The sequence below is a fragment of the Limanda limanda genome, chromosome 9 (assembly GCF_963576545.1).
Source record: "Limanda limanda chromosome 9, fLimLim1.1, whole genome shotgun sequence".
Lineage (NCBI taxonomy): Eukaryota > Metazoa > Chordata > Actinopteri > Pleuronectiformes > Pleuronectidae > Limanda > Limanda limanda.
This window is the reverse complement of record NC_083644.1, coordinates 6,243,500-6,258,207: the sequence shown is the minus strand read 5'-3', so window position 1 is coordinate 6,258,207 and position 14,708 is coordinate 6,243,500. Positions and strand designations below refer to the sequence as shown.

The window sequence follows — 14,708 nt, the reverse complement described above, 5'->3', positions numbered from 1 at the left end:
CAGCTCCAGCAGTGAAGGAGACAACACCGAGCTGATGAGCAGATCACAGTCGGCCTCATCTGTTTCATCTCTTCTCTGTGTTACTCATCAGAAGCAATGAAAATCTCATATAACAGTAATGAGTGCAGCTCACATGGCCTTTATCAAAAATACATGTCCAGACATGTAAGAGAAAATTCCATGAATGTTTCATAGTTGATCTCTGAAGCAGAAACTCACTGTTTATTATCTTTACTAACTGTCAGAGATCAAATCAACCGTGTTCATTGATATAATGAAACGAAATGAAACACACATGAAGATGTCGATGAGTTGAACGCCCTCTGAAACCCTCTCTCTCCCCCTCGTGCCTCCACAGTGCAGTGTCTGGAAATGACCACGAAGCGGAAGCTGATTGGCCGGCTGGTGCCGTGCCGTTGTTTCCGTGGCGAGGAGGAAGTGATCTCGGTGCTGGACTACTCTCACTGCAGCCTGCAGCAGGTCCCCAAAGAAATCTTCAGCTTCGAGAGAACTCTGGAGGAGCTCTACCTCGACGCCAACCAGATCGAGGAACTACCCAAGGTAACGCTTTTAACCTTTGACCTTAAAGGTTCCAATGCGTAAGATTAAGGTGAAAGGGCTCTATTGGCAGAATGAGGTTTCATATAAATTGTATGAATTATTGTTTTCTTTACTCTAGAATGGGCTTTTTATATTTAAAAACTTTATATTTACATCAGGAGCGGCTCCTCTCTCCGGAGGCCGCCATGTTTTTTACAGTAAACAATCAAACACTTTCAGTAAACCTCCGTGTGAGCCGTAATGAGACAAAATGCCCTCCTCATATTTTGTGGAGAACTCCAGGCTCTGTTTATAGGAGGCGTGTGTGTTTTATTAAAATTCTGTCCTGGTTTAAATGGCCGAGATGATGAACTGGATTTCTAAAAATAGCCCTGCATGAATGAAGTCTAATAGGGCGACGTAAGTGGCAGCCCCAACTCGCATTCAACCGACACAATATGAAAATGTGCTCTGGCTTGACAGGGTAGTTGTGTGTGTGTGTGTGTGTGTGTGTGTGTGTCCAGTGTGTGTGTGTGAGTGTGTGTGTGTGTGTGTGTGTGAGAGTGAAAGGTTGGATAAGAGCCACTGAGGCTGCCAGAGTGACTGGCCTTTATGTAAGAGGGCTGGAGAGCTCCTGAAGGGTGTGAGTTGGTGTATGCAAAAGTGATGGTGTGTGTGTGTGTGTGTGTGTGTGTGTGTGTGTGTGTGTGTGTGTGTCTGTGTGAGTGATAGTGTGTGTGTGTGTGTGTGTGTGTCTGTGAGTGTAGTGGCCTGACTCGAGGGCACAGAGCTCCGCTGCCCATGCTGATAGCCACTTATCTTTTGAGCCGCGGACCTGAAACATCAGCCGATCCTCGATTCAAATTAAAAATATCTCTAAGATCAGAAACCTGCTCGAGTTCCATGACTCAGAAAAAGTCTCCGACATCATCATGTCCCTGTGACTCTTTCTGGTTTTTAACCTGCTTGAATTCTCACTCTCCACATTGCAATTCATCCGGAACTCAGCAGCCGTGGTTATGAACTGGAACTGGACTTAAAGCAACTCACAGCTCAGTCAGGTCCCGAACATCAGCTGATTGAAAAACCTTTAGCTGTGAACTGAAAACTGCCAGCGTGACCGACTCCAATCTGCAATGCAGCTTTTAAATCCCTCCTGAAGACTCACCGCTACAAGATCACATATTACTATTATCAGGTTTACATTTATAACTGTTTATAACACTTTCTCTTTTAATTTTATTTAATTAATTGTTTTTTTTGTGAATCTAATTAGTGCTCTTTTCTTATCACATCTTTACTTCTACCAGCTTTAATATATATTTGATAGATATGCACTTTTTACATTCACCTAATATGATAATATATTTTAATTTTATTGTTTCACATCAATCTGTGCTTGAGCTTAAAAACTGTTAAATAAATAGAGTATATTATTATAACACAATTAAACTACACAAAAAAGTGTCTTGACCACGAAGCATGGGAGGTAAACAGTGAGCGTATGAAGCCATTTGAAATGATGAGTTCTAATACAAATCAATACTTGGTTGCTTGCTGCTCTTCTGGAATATTGATGCAGGGTTTATAACAGCAGCTGAAAGCTCTGGAAAAGTAAGTGGAGCTCGAGTTGGGTTTTCTTTTGCCAAATAGTTTATTCCAGATGAACTGTAATGAGATTTAATAATGTGCCACCGCTGAGTTCATAGCTTTTGTGTGTGTTTTAACATTTGTAGCCTCTTGATATCCGTCTGTGATTTCTCTCCTCTTCTATGTGATGCAGCATTTGAAGTATTTTTTCAATTCAGAGCACACGTCTGATCGTTTTGGACTCTCCTATGTGTTTTGTCCTCGGGGGGCCACCGTACATTATAAACAGGCAGCTATTGTGACACGTGCTTTTCCACAACATTGAGCCGCCTCCAGCTCGCTCATTCTCTCTCTTTTACTCTCTCGACCTTTTGGTAACTTTGTTGTGAAAGGACTGTGTGATTTCTGCCAACAGACCATAATAGTCCTTTGTCTTCCCTCTCTTCCCGCAGCAACTCTTTAACTGCCAGGCCTTGAAGAAGCTGAGCATGCCCGATAACGACCTGTCCAACCTGCCCACCACCATCGCCAGCCTGGTCAACCTCAAGGAGCTGGACATCAGTAAAAATGGTAAAAAGTGAAGAGCGGACACAGATGATTCATCGAGACTCAGAACAAACCTGAGGAATGAAACCAAGCAAACTCAGCAGCTGATTTCAATGATAGAGCTTAAAGAGAAAGATCATAATCTCCATGTGCTGTTTGCATAAAATCTAAATAACAGTCTGTGCAGCGCCTTAAAACGCTGAATGAGCACCACCTCAAAATCACAATAATATGACAACCACACTAAAATATGAGAAAACCATGATGCTTCCACTTTCTAAAGTTCCCAGTCTTCTCAAGAGCTAGATTGACTAAATGTGAAAGAAAATCTAACTTTACTACATTTAAAGATGAAACTATTTATTGTCTTTACCGCTGATTTTTTTTCCTGATAATTCACTCGTCAAAAAACTCCTCTTGAGACTTCACTGATGTCAATGTCTTGTTTTGTTTTACCAGAAATATCCAAAAACACTTCAATTATAATGATGATCAGAAATTGGCTGGAAATAATAAATATTTTTGCTGGAAAAAGGTTCCAAACAATTTTTCAAAACACTTAAACAATGATTTTTCCATTTGATTCTTCTTTCAGTCAATTAATCAGCCGATTCTTTCAGCTCTAAATACACAATCACGTCGTGTTACCACATTTCATTTCCCTCTTGTCTCTAACAGGTATCCAGGAGTTTCCAGACAATATCAAATGCTGTAAAGGTCTTTCTGTGGTGGAGGCCAGTGTCAACCCTATCACCAAGTAAGACTCTGAACTCACACACACACATGCAGAGACACACAACTCGGACATTGGATTAGTTCAACATTTTCCAAATAGATTTGCTCCCTCGACTTTCGTAAACAAAGTTAGAACAACGATTTTGAAGTCGGGCTTTTTAAAGTGCAGAAGAAATAATGAGAGTATTAACAAAGTGCCGCTGTTTGCTCAGCACCACAAGGAGACTCCACCACCCAGTGCTGCAGACAGCTGCTGCTACTGTGTGTGTGTGTGTTTGTGTGTGTGAGCATGTGTGTGTGAGCGTGTGTGTGTGAGCATGTGTGTGCGAGCGTGTGTGTGTGTGTGTGTGTAAGGGATGAGTCATCTGCTGGCTAACAGCAGCTAGGAGTTTCTGCAGGGCTTGTTAAGGAAACATTGTCCATGTTTTATTCCACTGAGGCGCTTCAAGGACACTCACTTTATCTTATGTATCTTATGCTTCCTTTGTTCCTTCCTTCCTTCCTTCCTTCCTTCCTTCCTTCCTTCCTTCCTTCCTTCCTTCCTTCCTTCCTTCCTTCCTTCCTTCCTTCCTTCCTTCCTTCCTTCCTTCCTTCCTTCCTTCCTTCCTTCCTTCCTTCCTTCCTTCCTTCCTTCCTTCCTTCCTTCCTTCCTTCGTTCCTTCCTTCCTTCCTTCCTTCCTTCCTTCCTTCCTTCCTTCCTTCCTTCCTTCCTTCCTTCCTTCCTTCCTTCCTTCCTTCCTTCCTTCCTTCCTTCCTTCCTTCCTTCCTTCCTTCCTTCCTTCCTTCCTTCCTTCCTTCCTTCCTTCCTTCCTTCCTTCCTTCCTTCCTTCCTTCCTTCCTTCCTTCCTTCTCTCTCAGACTCCCCGATGGTTTCACGCAGCTCCTGAATCTGACCCAGCTCTTCTTAAACGATGCCTTCCTGGAGTATCTGCCGGCGAACTTTGGCAGGTAAACGGATGATTTTCCTCATTTCCTCATTTAATTCGATGCATTTCATACATTCACGACAGTTCGATCAGTTTGAAGTTTTCCGTCTCCTGTTTTTCAGACTCTCCAAACTACGGATCCTGGAGCTGAGAGAGAACCACCTGAAAACCATGCCAAAGTGAGACATGTGTGTGTGTGTCTGTGGGTGTTTTTGCACAGGAATGTGTCAGAAATAAAGACAGTGAATTATAATCTCCGTGCTCCACTAATCACAACACACACACTTACACACACACACAGATGCTCCGTGATATAACCGAGTGCACTCTCCCCTTCCCGGGCATCCAGATTGAAACATAAATATCCCGGCTGGTGTTCTTGAATACTGATGAATCCACTCAGAGCAGGAAGAAGCTTCAGATGTTTCCTGTTCCTCTTTGTCACTGAATTGGCCACTTGAACCCAAACGTATCTGAAAACTAAAGATAGACTTTAATGTTTTAGTTCCAAGACTGACACATGATATTAATTACAATTGATAGATAAGTGTAAATACTATAAATACTAGTGCAAGGTACCTTACTAATAAATATGTGGGATGTCAAAACAGTTCCTTATCAGCAAGTAGGCGTCAATATGACTTCAATCTTAATTTGATCTAAACTAAAATGAAGCTATGATTAAGGTTTGTCCTTAAGATTATAGAGGTTGCAGTGGAATCACATCATTGCTTTAACAGCAGGAATGTGTCTCCTCTCCGCTTCCTCTTCATTTTCCTCTTCCTCTTCCTCTTCCTCTTCCTCTTCCTCTTCCTCTTCCTCTTCCCTCTTCCTCTCCGTCTCCTCTTTCTCTTTCTCTTCCTCTCCTCTCCCTCACCCTCTCCCTCTTCCTCTTCCTCTGCCCAGGTCTATCCACAGACTGACACAGTTGGAAAGGTTGGATCTGGGTAGCAACGAATTCTCTGAAGTGGTGAGTCATTTTTTGTACCTTACCCGAGTCAGTGTGTTTTATAGGAAACACCATATCATACTTAAATGTAATCCTCTGTTCCCACAGGAAGCTCAGTGTCTCAGTCATCACGTGTATTTGACATTTACAGTGTGACACACAGAAAGTCAGTTACAGTTACACAACATGACCTGTGGATGTGAAGCACCTGAAGCAGCCATGTTTAAGAATTAACAAACATGTAGTTCAAGGTGCAAGATAAAGACGTGGAACCTAAAGTGCAAGAACAATAAGTGAATAGCTATACAGTTGTGTTTTTAAATGTTAACCTGGTCGGTTGAAGCCTCCATGTTTTCCTCTGGTCTCATGTTAGCCAGAGGTGTTGGAGCAAATCCACAACTTAAGGGAGCTGTGGATGGACAACAACTCTCTACAGTCCATACCAGGGGTAAGAGCCCTCGCCGCTTTTACTGCGAAATACACAGAGCTGCAAATAAAAGAACGGCCCTGTTGTCCATCATTTAATCGCCCCTCTCTCTCTCTCTCTCTCTCTCTCCCCTCTGCAGTCGTTAGGGAAGCTCCGGCAGTTGCGATACTTGGACTTAGCTAAGAATCGAATTGAGACGTTGGACACGGACGTCTCAGGCTGCGAGTGCTTAGAGGACCTGCTGCTGTCCTCCAACATGCTGCAGCAACTCCCTGACTCTATAGGTGAGGACACACACACACACACACACACACAAATAACTTTTCAAAACCAGAGTAACAAGGTGCTTCACAAAAAATATAAGAGTAAAGACAGCAAATCACAGAAAAGAGAGATCTTATTCAGCAATACAACAAAATGAAACATAAAAGAACAAAATCAAAACAAAAAAAAACATTTAAAAAACTATAAAAATTAGTTTTCAAACGCTCATTAAACTGAAGCACTGATAACTCTGCATGATGTCGAGGGTGAATTTCTACAGCATCTCAGCTAAAACCATAGAAACATTCCTTCCCTTTGTTTAGAGACATGAAGATGTCAATCTTTCAAAACAGGTCACATACATACAGGCCCAACATATAAATAGAACAGCTGTGCTCTGTAGATTTCAGTAAAAAAAGACTCAAACAGGAATATATTGGCGCATTTGTTCGGGGCTATTTTCAGGCTCTGATTAACGTGCACTTGATTTGCTGGGAGGGAATAATTATGGCAGCAGGATGGAGTGTGTGGGACTGACTGGAAATAAACTATAGTGTTCATGGTAATGAGGGAGCGTGTCAGCCTGTGTGGCTCGGTGATGGGCTTTTAACAGTTTGCTGTGCAACACTGGACGTGTGTATGGTGCAGATGAAAAAGCTTTATCATTTAGCAGGTGATGAAATTCATTGTTGGCTTTGTTGTTCAGGTAAGATACGTTTATTTCATAATGCGCATTTGAAGAGCAATGTGAATCAACGTGCTTTACATAAAGGGATGACAGAGTGTCAAAGCAACATGAGGCAAAACAAAACAGATGCATTTAGAAAGAAATAAAAGGGACCATAAAACAAAATGTTATCAAAATAACAAATAAAATATTAAAATAGGGCTAACTCTATACAACTTGTAAGGTTAATTTCATATGTGAAGAGCATAACTTTGCGTGTCTGTGTGTGTGTGTGTGTGTGTGTGTGTGTGTGTGTGTGTGTGTGTGTGTGTGCGTGTGTGTGTGTGTGTGTGTTTGTATAGGAATGTTGAAGAAGCTGACAACACTGAAGGTGGATGACAACCAGCTGAACTCACTGCCTAACACCATCGGGAGGTAAGAAACCCGCACACACACAAACTCATGCAGATAAAAACCATGAAAATTCGAACAATAAAACCATGTGACCTTTTTGTTTTGAATAATAAAAGCACAATGAGACCTTGCTGTTTTATTGTGAAAGCACCTGCGACAGGCGATTGTTTACCTTTGGTCGGCTGTTGTTGTTTTCCTTGTTGGTTGTTATGCTGGCTGATGATTGTGGGGGGGGGGTTCTGTGTGTTGTGTTGCTGCGTTGCCGTGGCGTTAGTGCGAAGCCCAAGCACGGGTGAGTAACATTAGCCTCCTGGATCCCGGGGTGCGTTCAGAGACGAATAGATGTTCGACCGCGTTGCAGATACAAACACACAAGCTTGCTGACCACACAGGGTCAAAGTGGGAAACGTCTTGTATTCATGAAAGTTACATGCAAACATAAACTTTATTTCAGTTTCATGTTTTCTTCCTGTTTGCCTCACAAACTTCACAAACCAAAAAACTTGACATGAAAATCCACATCTTTAACTGTGAGATGGAAATGATTGAATGTAAAAAAGATGACAGCAATTTTAATTGCGTTATTTCAAATTAAAATCCATCACAGTCCAGATTCAATCACAAACACTCTCTGTTCTTTTCATTCATCTTTTGTGTGTTTGAAATCTAGTGATTGCTTATCCACATCAAACTGCAGACTGGAAACAAGAGCAACTTGTGTGTGTTTAACTTCAGGGTTGATAGATTTGGGAAGAAAGACCAGACAGAAATATGAAATTACATCAGTTTGGGAAAGAAAACACAGATTTTGTTCCTTTTTGCTGTTTAAAACCCTCCAGTATTAACACAAGAAGGAATTAATCTGTGATGGATTGATTTGAAAGACTTCACAGATGTTACTTCACACCCTTTGCAATGCATTTGTATCTGAACGCCGCGAAAACATTTTGTCCTCCTGAACAAGTCCCAGGTTTCAGGCTCAATAAGTAGAACAGTAGATCCATGACTTTCCCTCTGATAACACCACACAGGATCCTTTTCTTAGTGTTTGAGTCCTAACAATGATGAATGTGATCCCTGTTTTCCCCTTGTGGAGAAATTCTAAATATATGTTGTTTTTCCATGTAGATAAAAGCTGTATCGACTTAAGTCTGTGTTTTAAAGCAGAATCTGTGCCTGTAGCTCCATTAATAATACAGTGTATCCTCCATATAGCTGCATAAGTTCAAAATGACACTGTATAAAGATGTTTATTCACACAGAGCTGAATCAAGAGTTTACAATACAGTTTTCTCCAGAGTCGTCCCTGATCTTGATGAAATGGGTCATAATGCATGTATATTGCAGCTGTAGATTTGTTTGCTCTAATGGAGAGAGGTTCTCCCTCGGCCTATATCGGCTGCATCAGTTGTCAACGATGAACTTTAAGCTGTTTCTGCAGCGGCGGACTTTAGCCTCTGATAGCTCCTCCCTGTTGTCTCTGAGTTTATTGTAATGTACGTGTTAGTTATGTCTGGTTTAGCTGTTTTACTGTCGATCTTACTCTCATCCACTGCCCAGGCTCATTTATGCTGCTTTAACATACGAAGAGAGATACGTCTGATTCAACTACAGTAACATTCTGTAGGTTCTTAGCAACTCGCAGTTTCCTCAATAAGTTGCACCAGTGATGATAATTCTTCCTTGTGTCTTCTGGTCATGCTGCTTGAACCTTTGGTTTCACTGGCTGACACCACTTCTGTTGGTCCTGCCCCGTTTTATCATCCATGTCCATAAGGTCTCAGAAGACTTGCACGGATTTTATTTACAGACGAATTTAACGTACAGACTGAAGGCTCCGTCCATTTCTGTGTTCGTATCTGACGTTGAGCATAAATGAGCCTTGAGAGAAAAGCGCAGAGAAGCGGCTGTGCCCTGTTCTTTGCCGGAGGTTCGGGGGGGAACCACACACACATTACGGACTCCAACCAGTTCGTCCTCATCGTTTGTTGAATCCTTTCTCTTGAAAAAGTGGAAAACATGGTCTGAAAACACGTCAGTAAAACATAAACCCTCATTGAGGTGATTTACACGAGTCTGTTTGTGGGTTACGGGGGTTTTCATCGCCTCGTTGGGACGCACCGAGCAGCTGCAGGCTCATTACTGCCCCCTTGAGACCAGACGCCCACTGGCAACTTAATGGCTGCTGAGAACATTAGCTGCACTGGCTCCTTTCCCCACATTGGCCACAAGAGACAACAATGATCCCTTTTACACACTGGAAAACAAACAACAACTTAAAGATGAGATTTATGATTTGTAACAACTGTTTTAAAACTGTTTTCAATTTTATCAATCGAAACAACATTGAGGATGAGGACTAACTGTTTTGTAAATCTGGTTAACCCCCCCGCCTCCGTCAGAGCCACATCCCAGCACTTTTCTCTGGGAGCTTCAGGGACCGACTCCCACTCAGTGGATGAGACGCTCTCAGCCATCAGCAAGAAGAGGTTTGAGTTTCATAATGAGGGAATGTAGCATCTAATGAAAACACCAAAGTCAGTTGTATGTTTGGAACATGCAAATCGATCTTGTGACTCTTCCTGTTTCCTGCTATTGAAGCGAAAGATTATGGAGCTGGTTGGTGGATAAAGCAGCGACGATAGGGTTAGGGTTAGGGTTAGGGTTAGGGTTAGGGGTTAGGGTTAGGGTTAGGGTTAGGGTTAGGGTTAGGGGTTAGGGTTAGGGTTAGGGGTTAGGGTTAGGGTTGGGGTTAGAGGGTTAAGGTTAGGATTAGGGTTAGGGTTAGACAACACAACTCTTCAAACGAGTTGTGTTGAAGAGTCATAAATTATTGTGGGAGATGCAGTTGGCATTTACATTTTTGAGTAGGAATAAAAAATAATGCCAAAAGCCCTTGAAAATAGTTTTCTCTCATTTCCTCTCTAGCGTCCTCCTGTTTCCTCCCATCTTCTCCTCTCGCTTCCGGTCAATCCCTGTCCTCTCTTCTCTCGTATTCCCTCTCCTCTTGCTTCATCTCCTCTCCTCTTGCTTCCTCTCCTCTCTCCTCTCTTCTTGCTTCTTCTCCTCTCGTTTCCTCTCTCCTTTACTCTCATCTTGCTTCAGCTCCTCTCATCTCGTCTCCTCTCCTCTTCCTCTCTCCTCTCCTCTGTCACGCCGTATGGTGGCCCAGATGGTCCGGTCCACTGGGAGCACTAATAGCAGACTACAGCAATGTTAACAGTGACAGTACATTAATGTTAAATCGTGGTCTCATTAGCATTAGCCCGCTGTTAGCCTGCTGCTATAGCCTGTGACGGTTGTGGGGGCTGGGTCCTGGGGGCCGATGGGAGCGGGGGGGTGAATCTGGGTGAAGTGAAGGAGTTGAGATCCAGGTTGAGGAATTTTCAGACACACAACGTAGAGGATGAGGTTAACAACTGGTGATTCAATGAATGGAACTAACACCTGGTTTGATTGATCGGTCGTCTCTTCATTAATTGACTGATGCTTCAGTGATCTTTTCCTTCTCTCTCCACACTAACTCCAAGTTGTCGTCTAGTAGAAAGTCAGATTTCCCTTCTCATCTTAACATATTAAAGAATAAGGCTGGCGTTATTCTGTTATTTATTATTATTGAGGAACAAATCCGGTGAAAAGACTGAAACCAACGATGTGTGTCTCTGTAGCGCTCAGCTCCAAGTTAACTCATCCGGGCTGAAGGTCTAAATCAGGTCAAAAATACAGTTTCATTTGGAAAAAATATCAAATTAACTTTTAGAAAAACACAAATAAAACCTCAGTGTTGAAGACCTAAGATGAAATGAATTATCTGCAGCCGGATGACGTGCGTGGGACTGACAATGAACCTGTGCTCATGTTAATGAAGTAGCATGACGCCCATAGCAGCAGTGCAGCTTAAACCAGGCTTTAACACCTGATATCAGATGCACTCATTCTTGGTTTCAGTCTTTTTTCTTGACAGTGAGGAAAATGAAGGGTAGCACCACCCTTATTCTTTAAAGCCCATAACTGATAAGTGATCTCATGCCACAGCAGAGGTTTGTCTTTGGGCCTGAGTGATGGTTTCCTGTGTGTGATTGCCTGTGTGTCTCTTCCTCTCTGCTCCTCTCTGTTCCTCAGTCTGTCTCTGTTGGAGGAGTTGGACTGTAGTTGTAACGAGTTGGAGTCGTTGCCTCCCACCATCGGGTACCTGCACAACCTGAGGACCTTCGCCGCCGACGAGAACTTCCTCTCAGAGCTGCCCCGGGAGGTAGAGACGTCTCCTTATACCAGATTGATATCATTTGTTTTACTTTTAGCCCTTTTCCCTGATTCCTTATTGGCTGCAGAGGACTAGCAGTTTTCGAATACTCCCTCCCCCCAGTCAAATGCACAAGATGGCAGACTTCATATCACATCCATCTTTATACAGTCTATGGTTTAAGTTGTAATCAGTTCACTACTTTCAGCTTCTCGATTGGGAAACAGCAGATCTGATTCAGGGCCAGAGACACGATAGTAACGGTTGTCATGTGACGTGCACTTGCGTTTCAGATCGGTAACTGTAAGAACGTGACGGTGATGTCGCTGCGGTCCAACAAGCTGGAGTTCCTACCTGACGAGATCGGACAGATGAACAAACTACGAGTTCTTAATCTGAGTGACAACAGGTACACACACACACACACACACACACACAGACACACACACACACAGAGGTGAGCACACACTGACTCAGTAGTGACAACAGTTGCACACACACACAGGCAACACTTTCTCAATGGCCGTTTCGGATCTGTTGCCGCCCTCACAGTTACCATGGGAATGGATGAGAGTGTTGCCATGGTTACAGGTTCTGCAGGCTGTACATTGCGTGGGCAGAAGAAACATCTCTCTTTTCTTTCTCACCACTCCCTCCCTCTCTCTCTCTCTCTCAGGTTAAAGAATCTACCGTTTACCTTCACGAAGCTGAAGGACCTGGCAGCTCTGTGGCTTTCTGACAATCAGGTATCCTCCCAAACACTCGCCCCCCCCCCCCCGAGTCTGTAGCTGCTCACCATCAGGCCGCAGCACAAACACACAACTCTATCAACATATTGATCACATTAGCAGGTCGCATTTCCTCGGTATATTCCCTGTTGCTTCTTCATGCTGCTAATTCAAACACATCCCGCTTGGATTTCATACGAAAACACTTTCAGTAATCGAAGTGGTTCTTCACTTGATTATTAATTTACAATATGTAGAGGTTGTCACACTTATCCAGTCAGAAGACCCCAGGAATCAAACCTGTGACTCGAGCACTTGGTGTGAATGTTAATTATGATGTGTTAAATATTAAATTTGTATTGTATTGAATTTAATTAATGTCTGATAATAACACACAATTTCCTTCGTTGACGTTTTCTCTATTTTTGATCTTTCTATGGTTGAACCTTGATTGATCTGGTGCAACATGGATACTGCTGTCAGATATTAATAGTGTGTATGTGTGTGTGTCTGTGTGTGTGTGTGTGTGTGTGTGTGTGTGTGTGTGTGTGTGTGTGTGTGTGTCTTTGCAGTCCAAGGCTCTGATCCCTCTGCAGACAGAAGCCCACCCAGAAACCAAACAGAAGGTTTTGACCAACTACATGTTTCCTCAGCAACCAAGACATGATGAGGGTACAAACTGTGTGTGTGTGTGTGTCTGTGTGTGTGTGTGTGCGTGTGTGTGTACTTGTGTGTGTGTAATATACTTCTTTTGTGGTCAGTTTTTTGGGTTTTGTTATGTAATGTTTTGTATTTGTTTAGATACACCTTACAATATCACTATATAACCATGTTGTGGAATGTAATGGTGTTTTGTGTGTGTGTTGTGTATATGTGATCTGTATGCAGCAATATTTATGTGTGTGTGTCTTTCAAAAAGACTTACTGTATCCTAGCAATTCTAACCCCCATTTTTGTGTGTGTGTGTGTGTGTGTGTGTGTGTGTGTGTGTGTGTGTGTGTGTGTGTGTGTGTGTGTGTGCGTGTTGTGTGTGTGTGTGCAGATTACCAGTCGGACAGTGACAGCTTCAATCCCACCCTGTGGGAGGAGCAGAGGCAGCAGAGGATGACCGTGGCTTTCGACTTCGAGGACAAGAAGGAAGAGGAGGACAACTCTGGGAAGGTCAAGGTCAGCTCCCTCTCTCTCTTTCTCTCTCTCTCTCTCTCTCTCTCTCTCTCTCTCTCTCTCTGTCTCTCTCTCTCTCAAAACAAACAACTGTCCTGAATATGCTAAATATCAGATTTCAACCACTAGAGCTTATTGGTGTTATTGTAGCCATTTGGTAAACAAACATAAATATATAACAGTGTAATAAATGATTGTTTTACAGTTTCTTTGAGGCAGGCTCCTTTATCTGCACATGCATGTCACACTTGACCCAAGTCCATCTGTTTAGGTGGAGATCAACCTGAAGCGCTACCCAACACCTTACCCTGAGGACCTGAAGAACATGGTCAAGTCAGTGCAAAGCCTTGTGGGGAAGAACGTACACCCCGGACACGGGCACCCGCACCAGCACCAGCATCAGCACCAGCACCAGCACCCGCACCAGCACCCCCACCAGCACCAGCTGAGCACAGGCACTGCCACCTCGGCAGGAACCAACATGGAACACACGCACCTCAGCAAAGAACCGTACGAGCCACCGTGGCCGCTACCACCTAAAGAGGTAGGACACACAAACACAGAGGAATCTGATTTAACCAAGAATAGTAACTTTTTTCTGCTCGTTAAGATGCTGAAAGTTATGAGACAGCATCTGGAAAAAAACGATGCATGAATCTATATTGACTTTGTGTACTTGTGTCAGGTGACGGACAGAGAGATGCAGGACTTCTCTCAGGCTCAGCTCATGGATCAGGGATCAATGCATAACTCCGGCATCGACATTCCCAAGAGGAAAGACAAAGAGGATCTGACAGAGAGCTCAGAGGTTAGCGCACACACACACACACACACACACACACACACACAAAAAAAAGTTACAATGAAGGGCTGCGTCAGTGAAATGTTCAGAATAGATTATCACAATTATTTCAATTATGCTTTGCACACACCTATAGTTAGTATGATTTCTAAAAAAGTATTTGAAAATGTCAATCCCTTAACAAAGTGAATACAAATGTAGAGCACACAACTCCACCAAGGTTGAACAATTCTACACATGATTGTCTAGTAATTAAAGTAGAAATATATTTAGAAAAAAATAAGTTATTCCCAGAAAAAAATAAGAAAATGTTTAAAAATGTTCAATGTACTTGCAATGTTAAATAAAACATAATTTGAGAGGTTTGGTGGAAATCAGTTTATCGTTTTTTGTGTAATCCAGTTGATACAAGAAACCAGCAAACAGGCACAGACAAAACAACCGTCCTTGGTGCACGTCTTAAACATTCCTTAAAGTTGAACTGGGTGATTTCAGCAGTCTGTCTCCCGTGTTATTCCACTTCTCTCTGTCATTCCACTTCTCTGTGAACCTGGACGTCTCTCCGTCTGTCCACAGGACTCGATGGGCGGCTCCCCCAACGACATCCGCATCTCCGACATGAGGCCCACGCTGGTGGAGCCGCCCATGTACAAACCAAAGGTGGTGCTGCTGGGCAAAGACAAGAAAGGTACTGAACTGTGAATGCACCGCTG

The 14,708-nt window shown here is 43.0% G+C and overlaps 1 protein-coding gene across 1 annotated transcript in view; it reads left to right on the top strand.

The window, feature by feature from the left end:
* The first annotated feature begins 372 nt into the window (after positions 1-372).
* Positions 373-14,708, top strand: part of lrrc7 (leucine rich repeat containing 7) — a 30,018-nt gene continuing 15,682 nt past the window's right edge. The window contains exons 1-18 of the mRNA XM_061078437.1: positions 373-561; positions 2,583-2,700; positions 3,355-3,433; positions 4,270-4,359; positions 4,460-4,516; positions 5,244-5,307; positions 5,660-5,734; positions 5,853-5,997; positions 7,007-7,079; positions 7,333-7,350; positions 11,181-11,310; positions 11,595-11,710; positions 11,978-12,047; positions 12,602-12,701; positions 13,072-13,196; positions 13,465-13,737; positions 13,879-14,001; positions 14,572-14,683. Of these exons, the coding sequence (XP_060934420.1) occupies positions 373-561; positions 2,583-2,700; positions 3,355-3,433; positions 4,270-4,359; positions 4,460-4,516; positions 5,244-5,307; positions 5,660-5,734; positions 5,853-5,997; positions 7,007-7,079; positions 7,333-7,350; positions 11,181-11,310; positions 11,595-11,710; positions 11,978-12,047; positions 12,602-12,701; positions 13,072-13,196; positions 13,465-13,737; positions 13,879-14,001; positions 14,572-14,683 (1,957 nt within the window). The remainder of the gene's footprint in view (positions 562-2,582; positions 2,701-3,354; positions 3,434-4,269; positions 4,360-4,459; positions 4,517-5,243; positions 5,308-5,659; positions 5,735-5,852; positions 5,998-7,006; positions 7,080-7,332; positions 7,351-11,180; positions 11,311-11,594; positions 11,711-11,977; positions 12,048-12,601; positions 12,702-13,071; positions 13,197-13,464; positions 13,738-13,878; positions 14,002-14,571; positions 14,684-14,708) is intronic.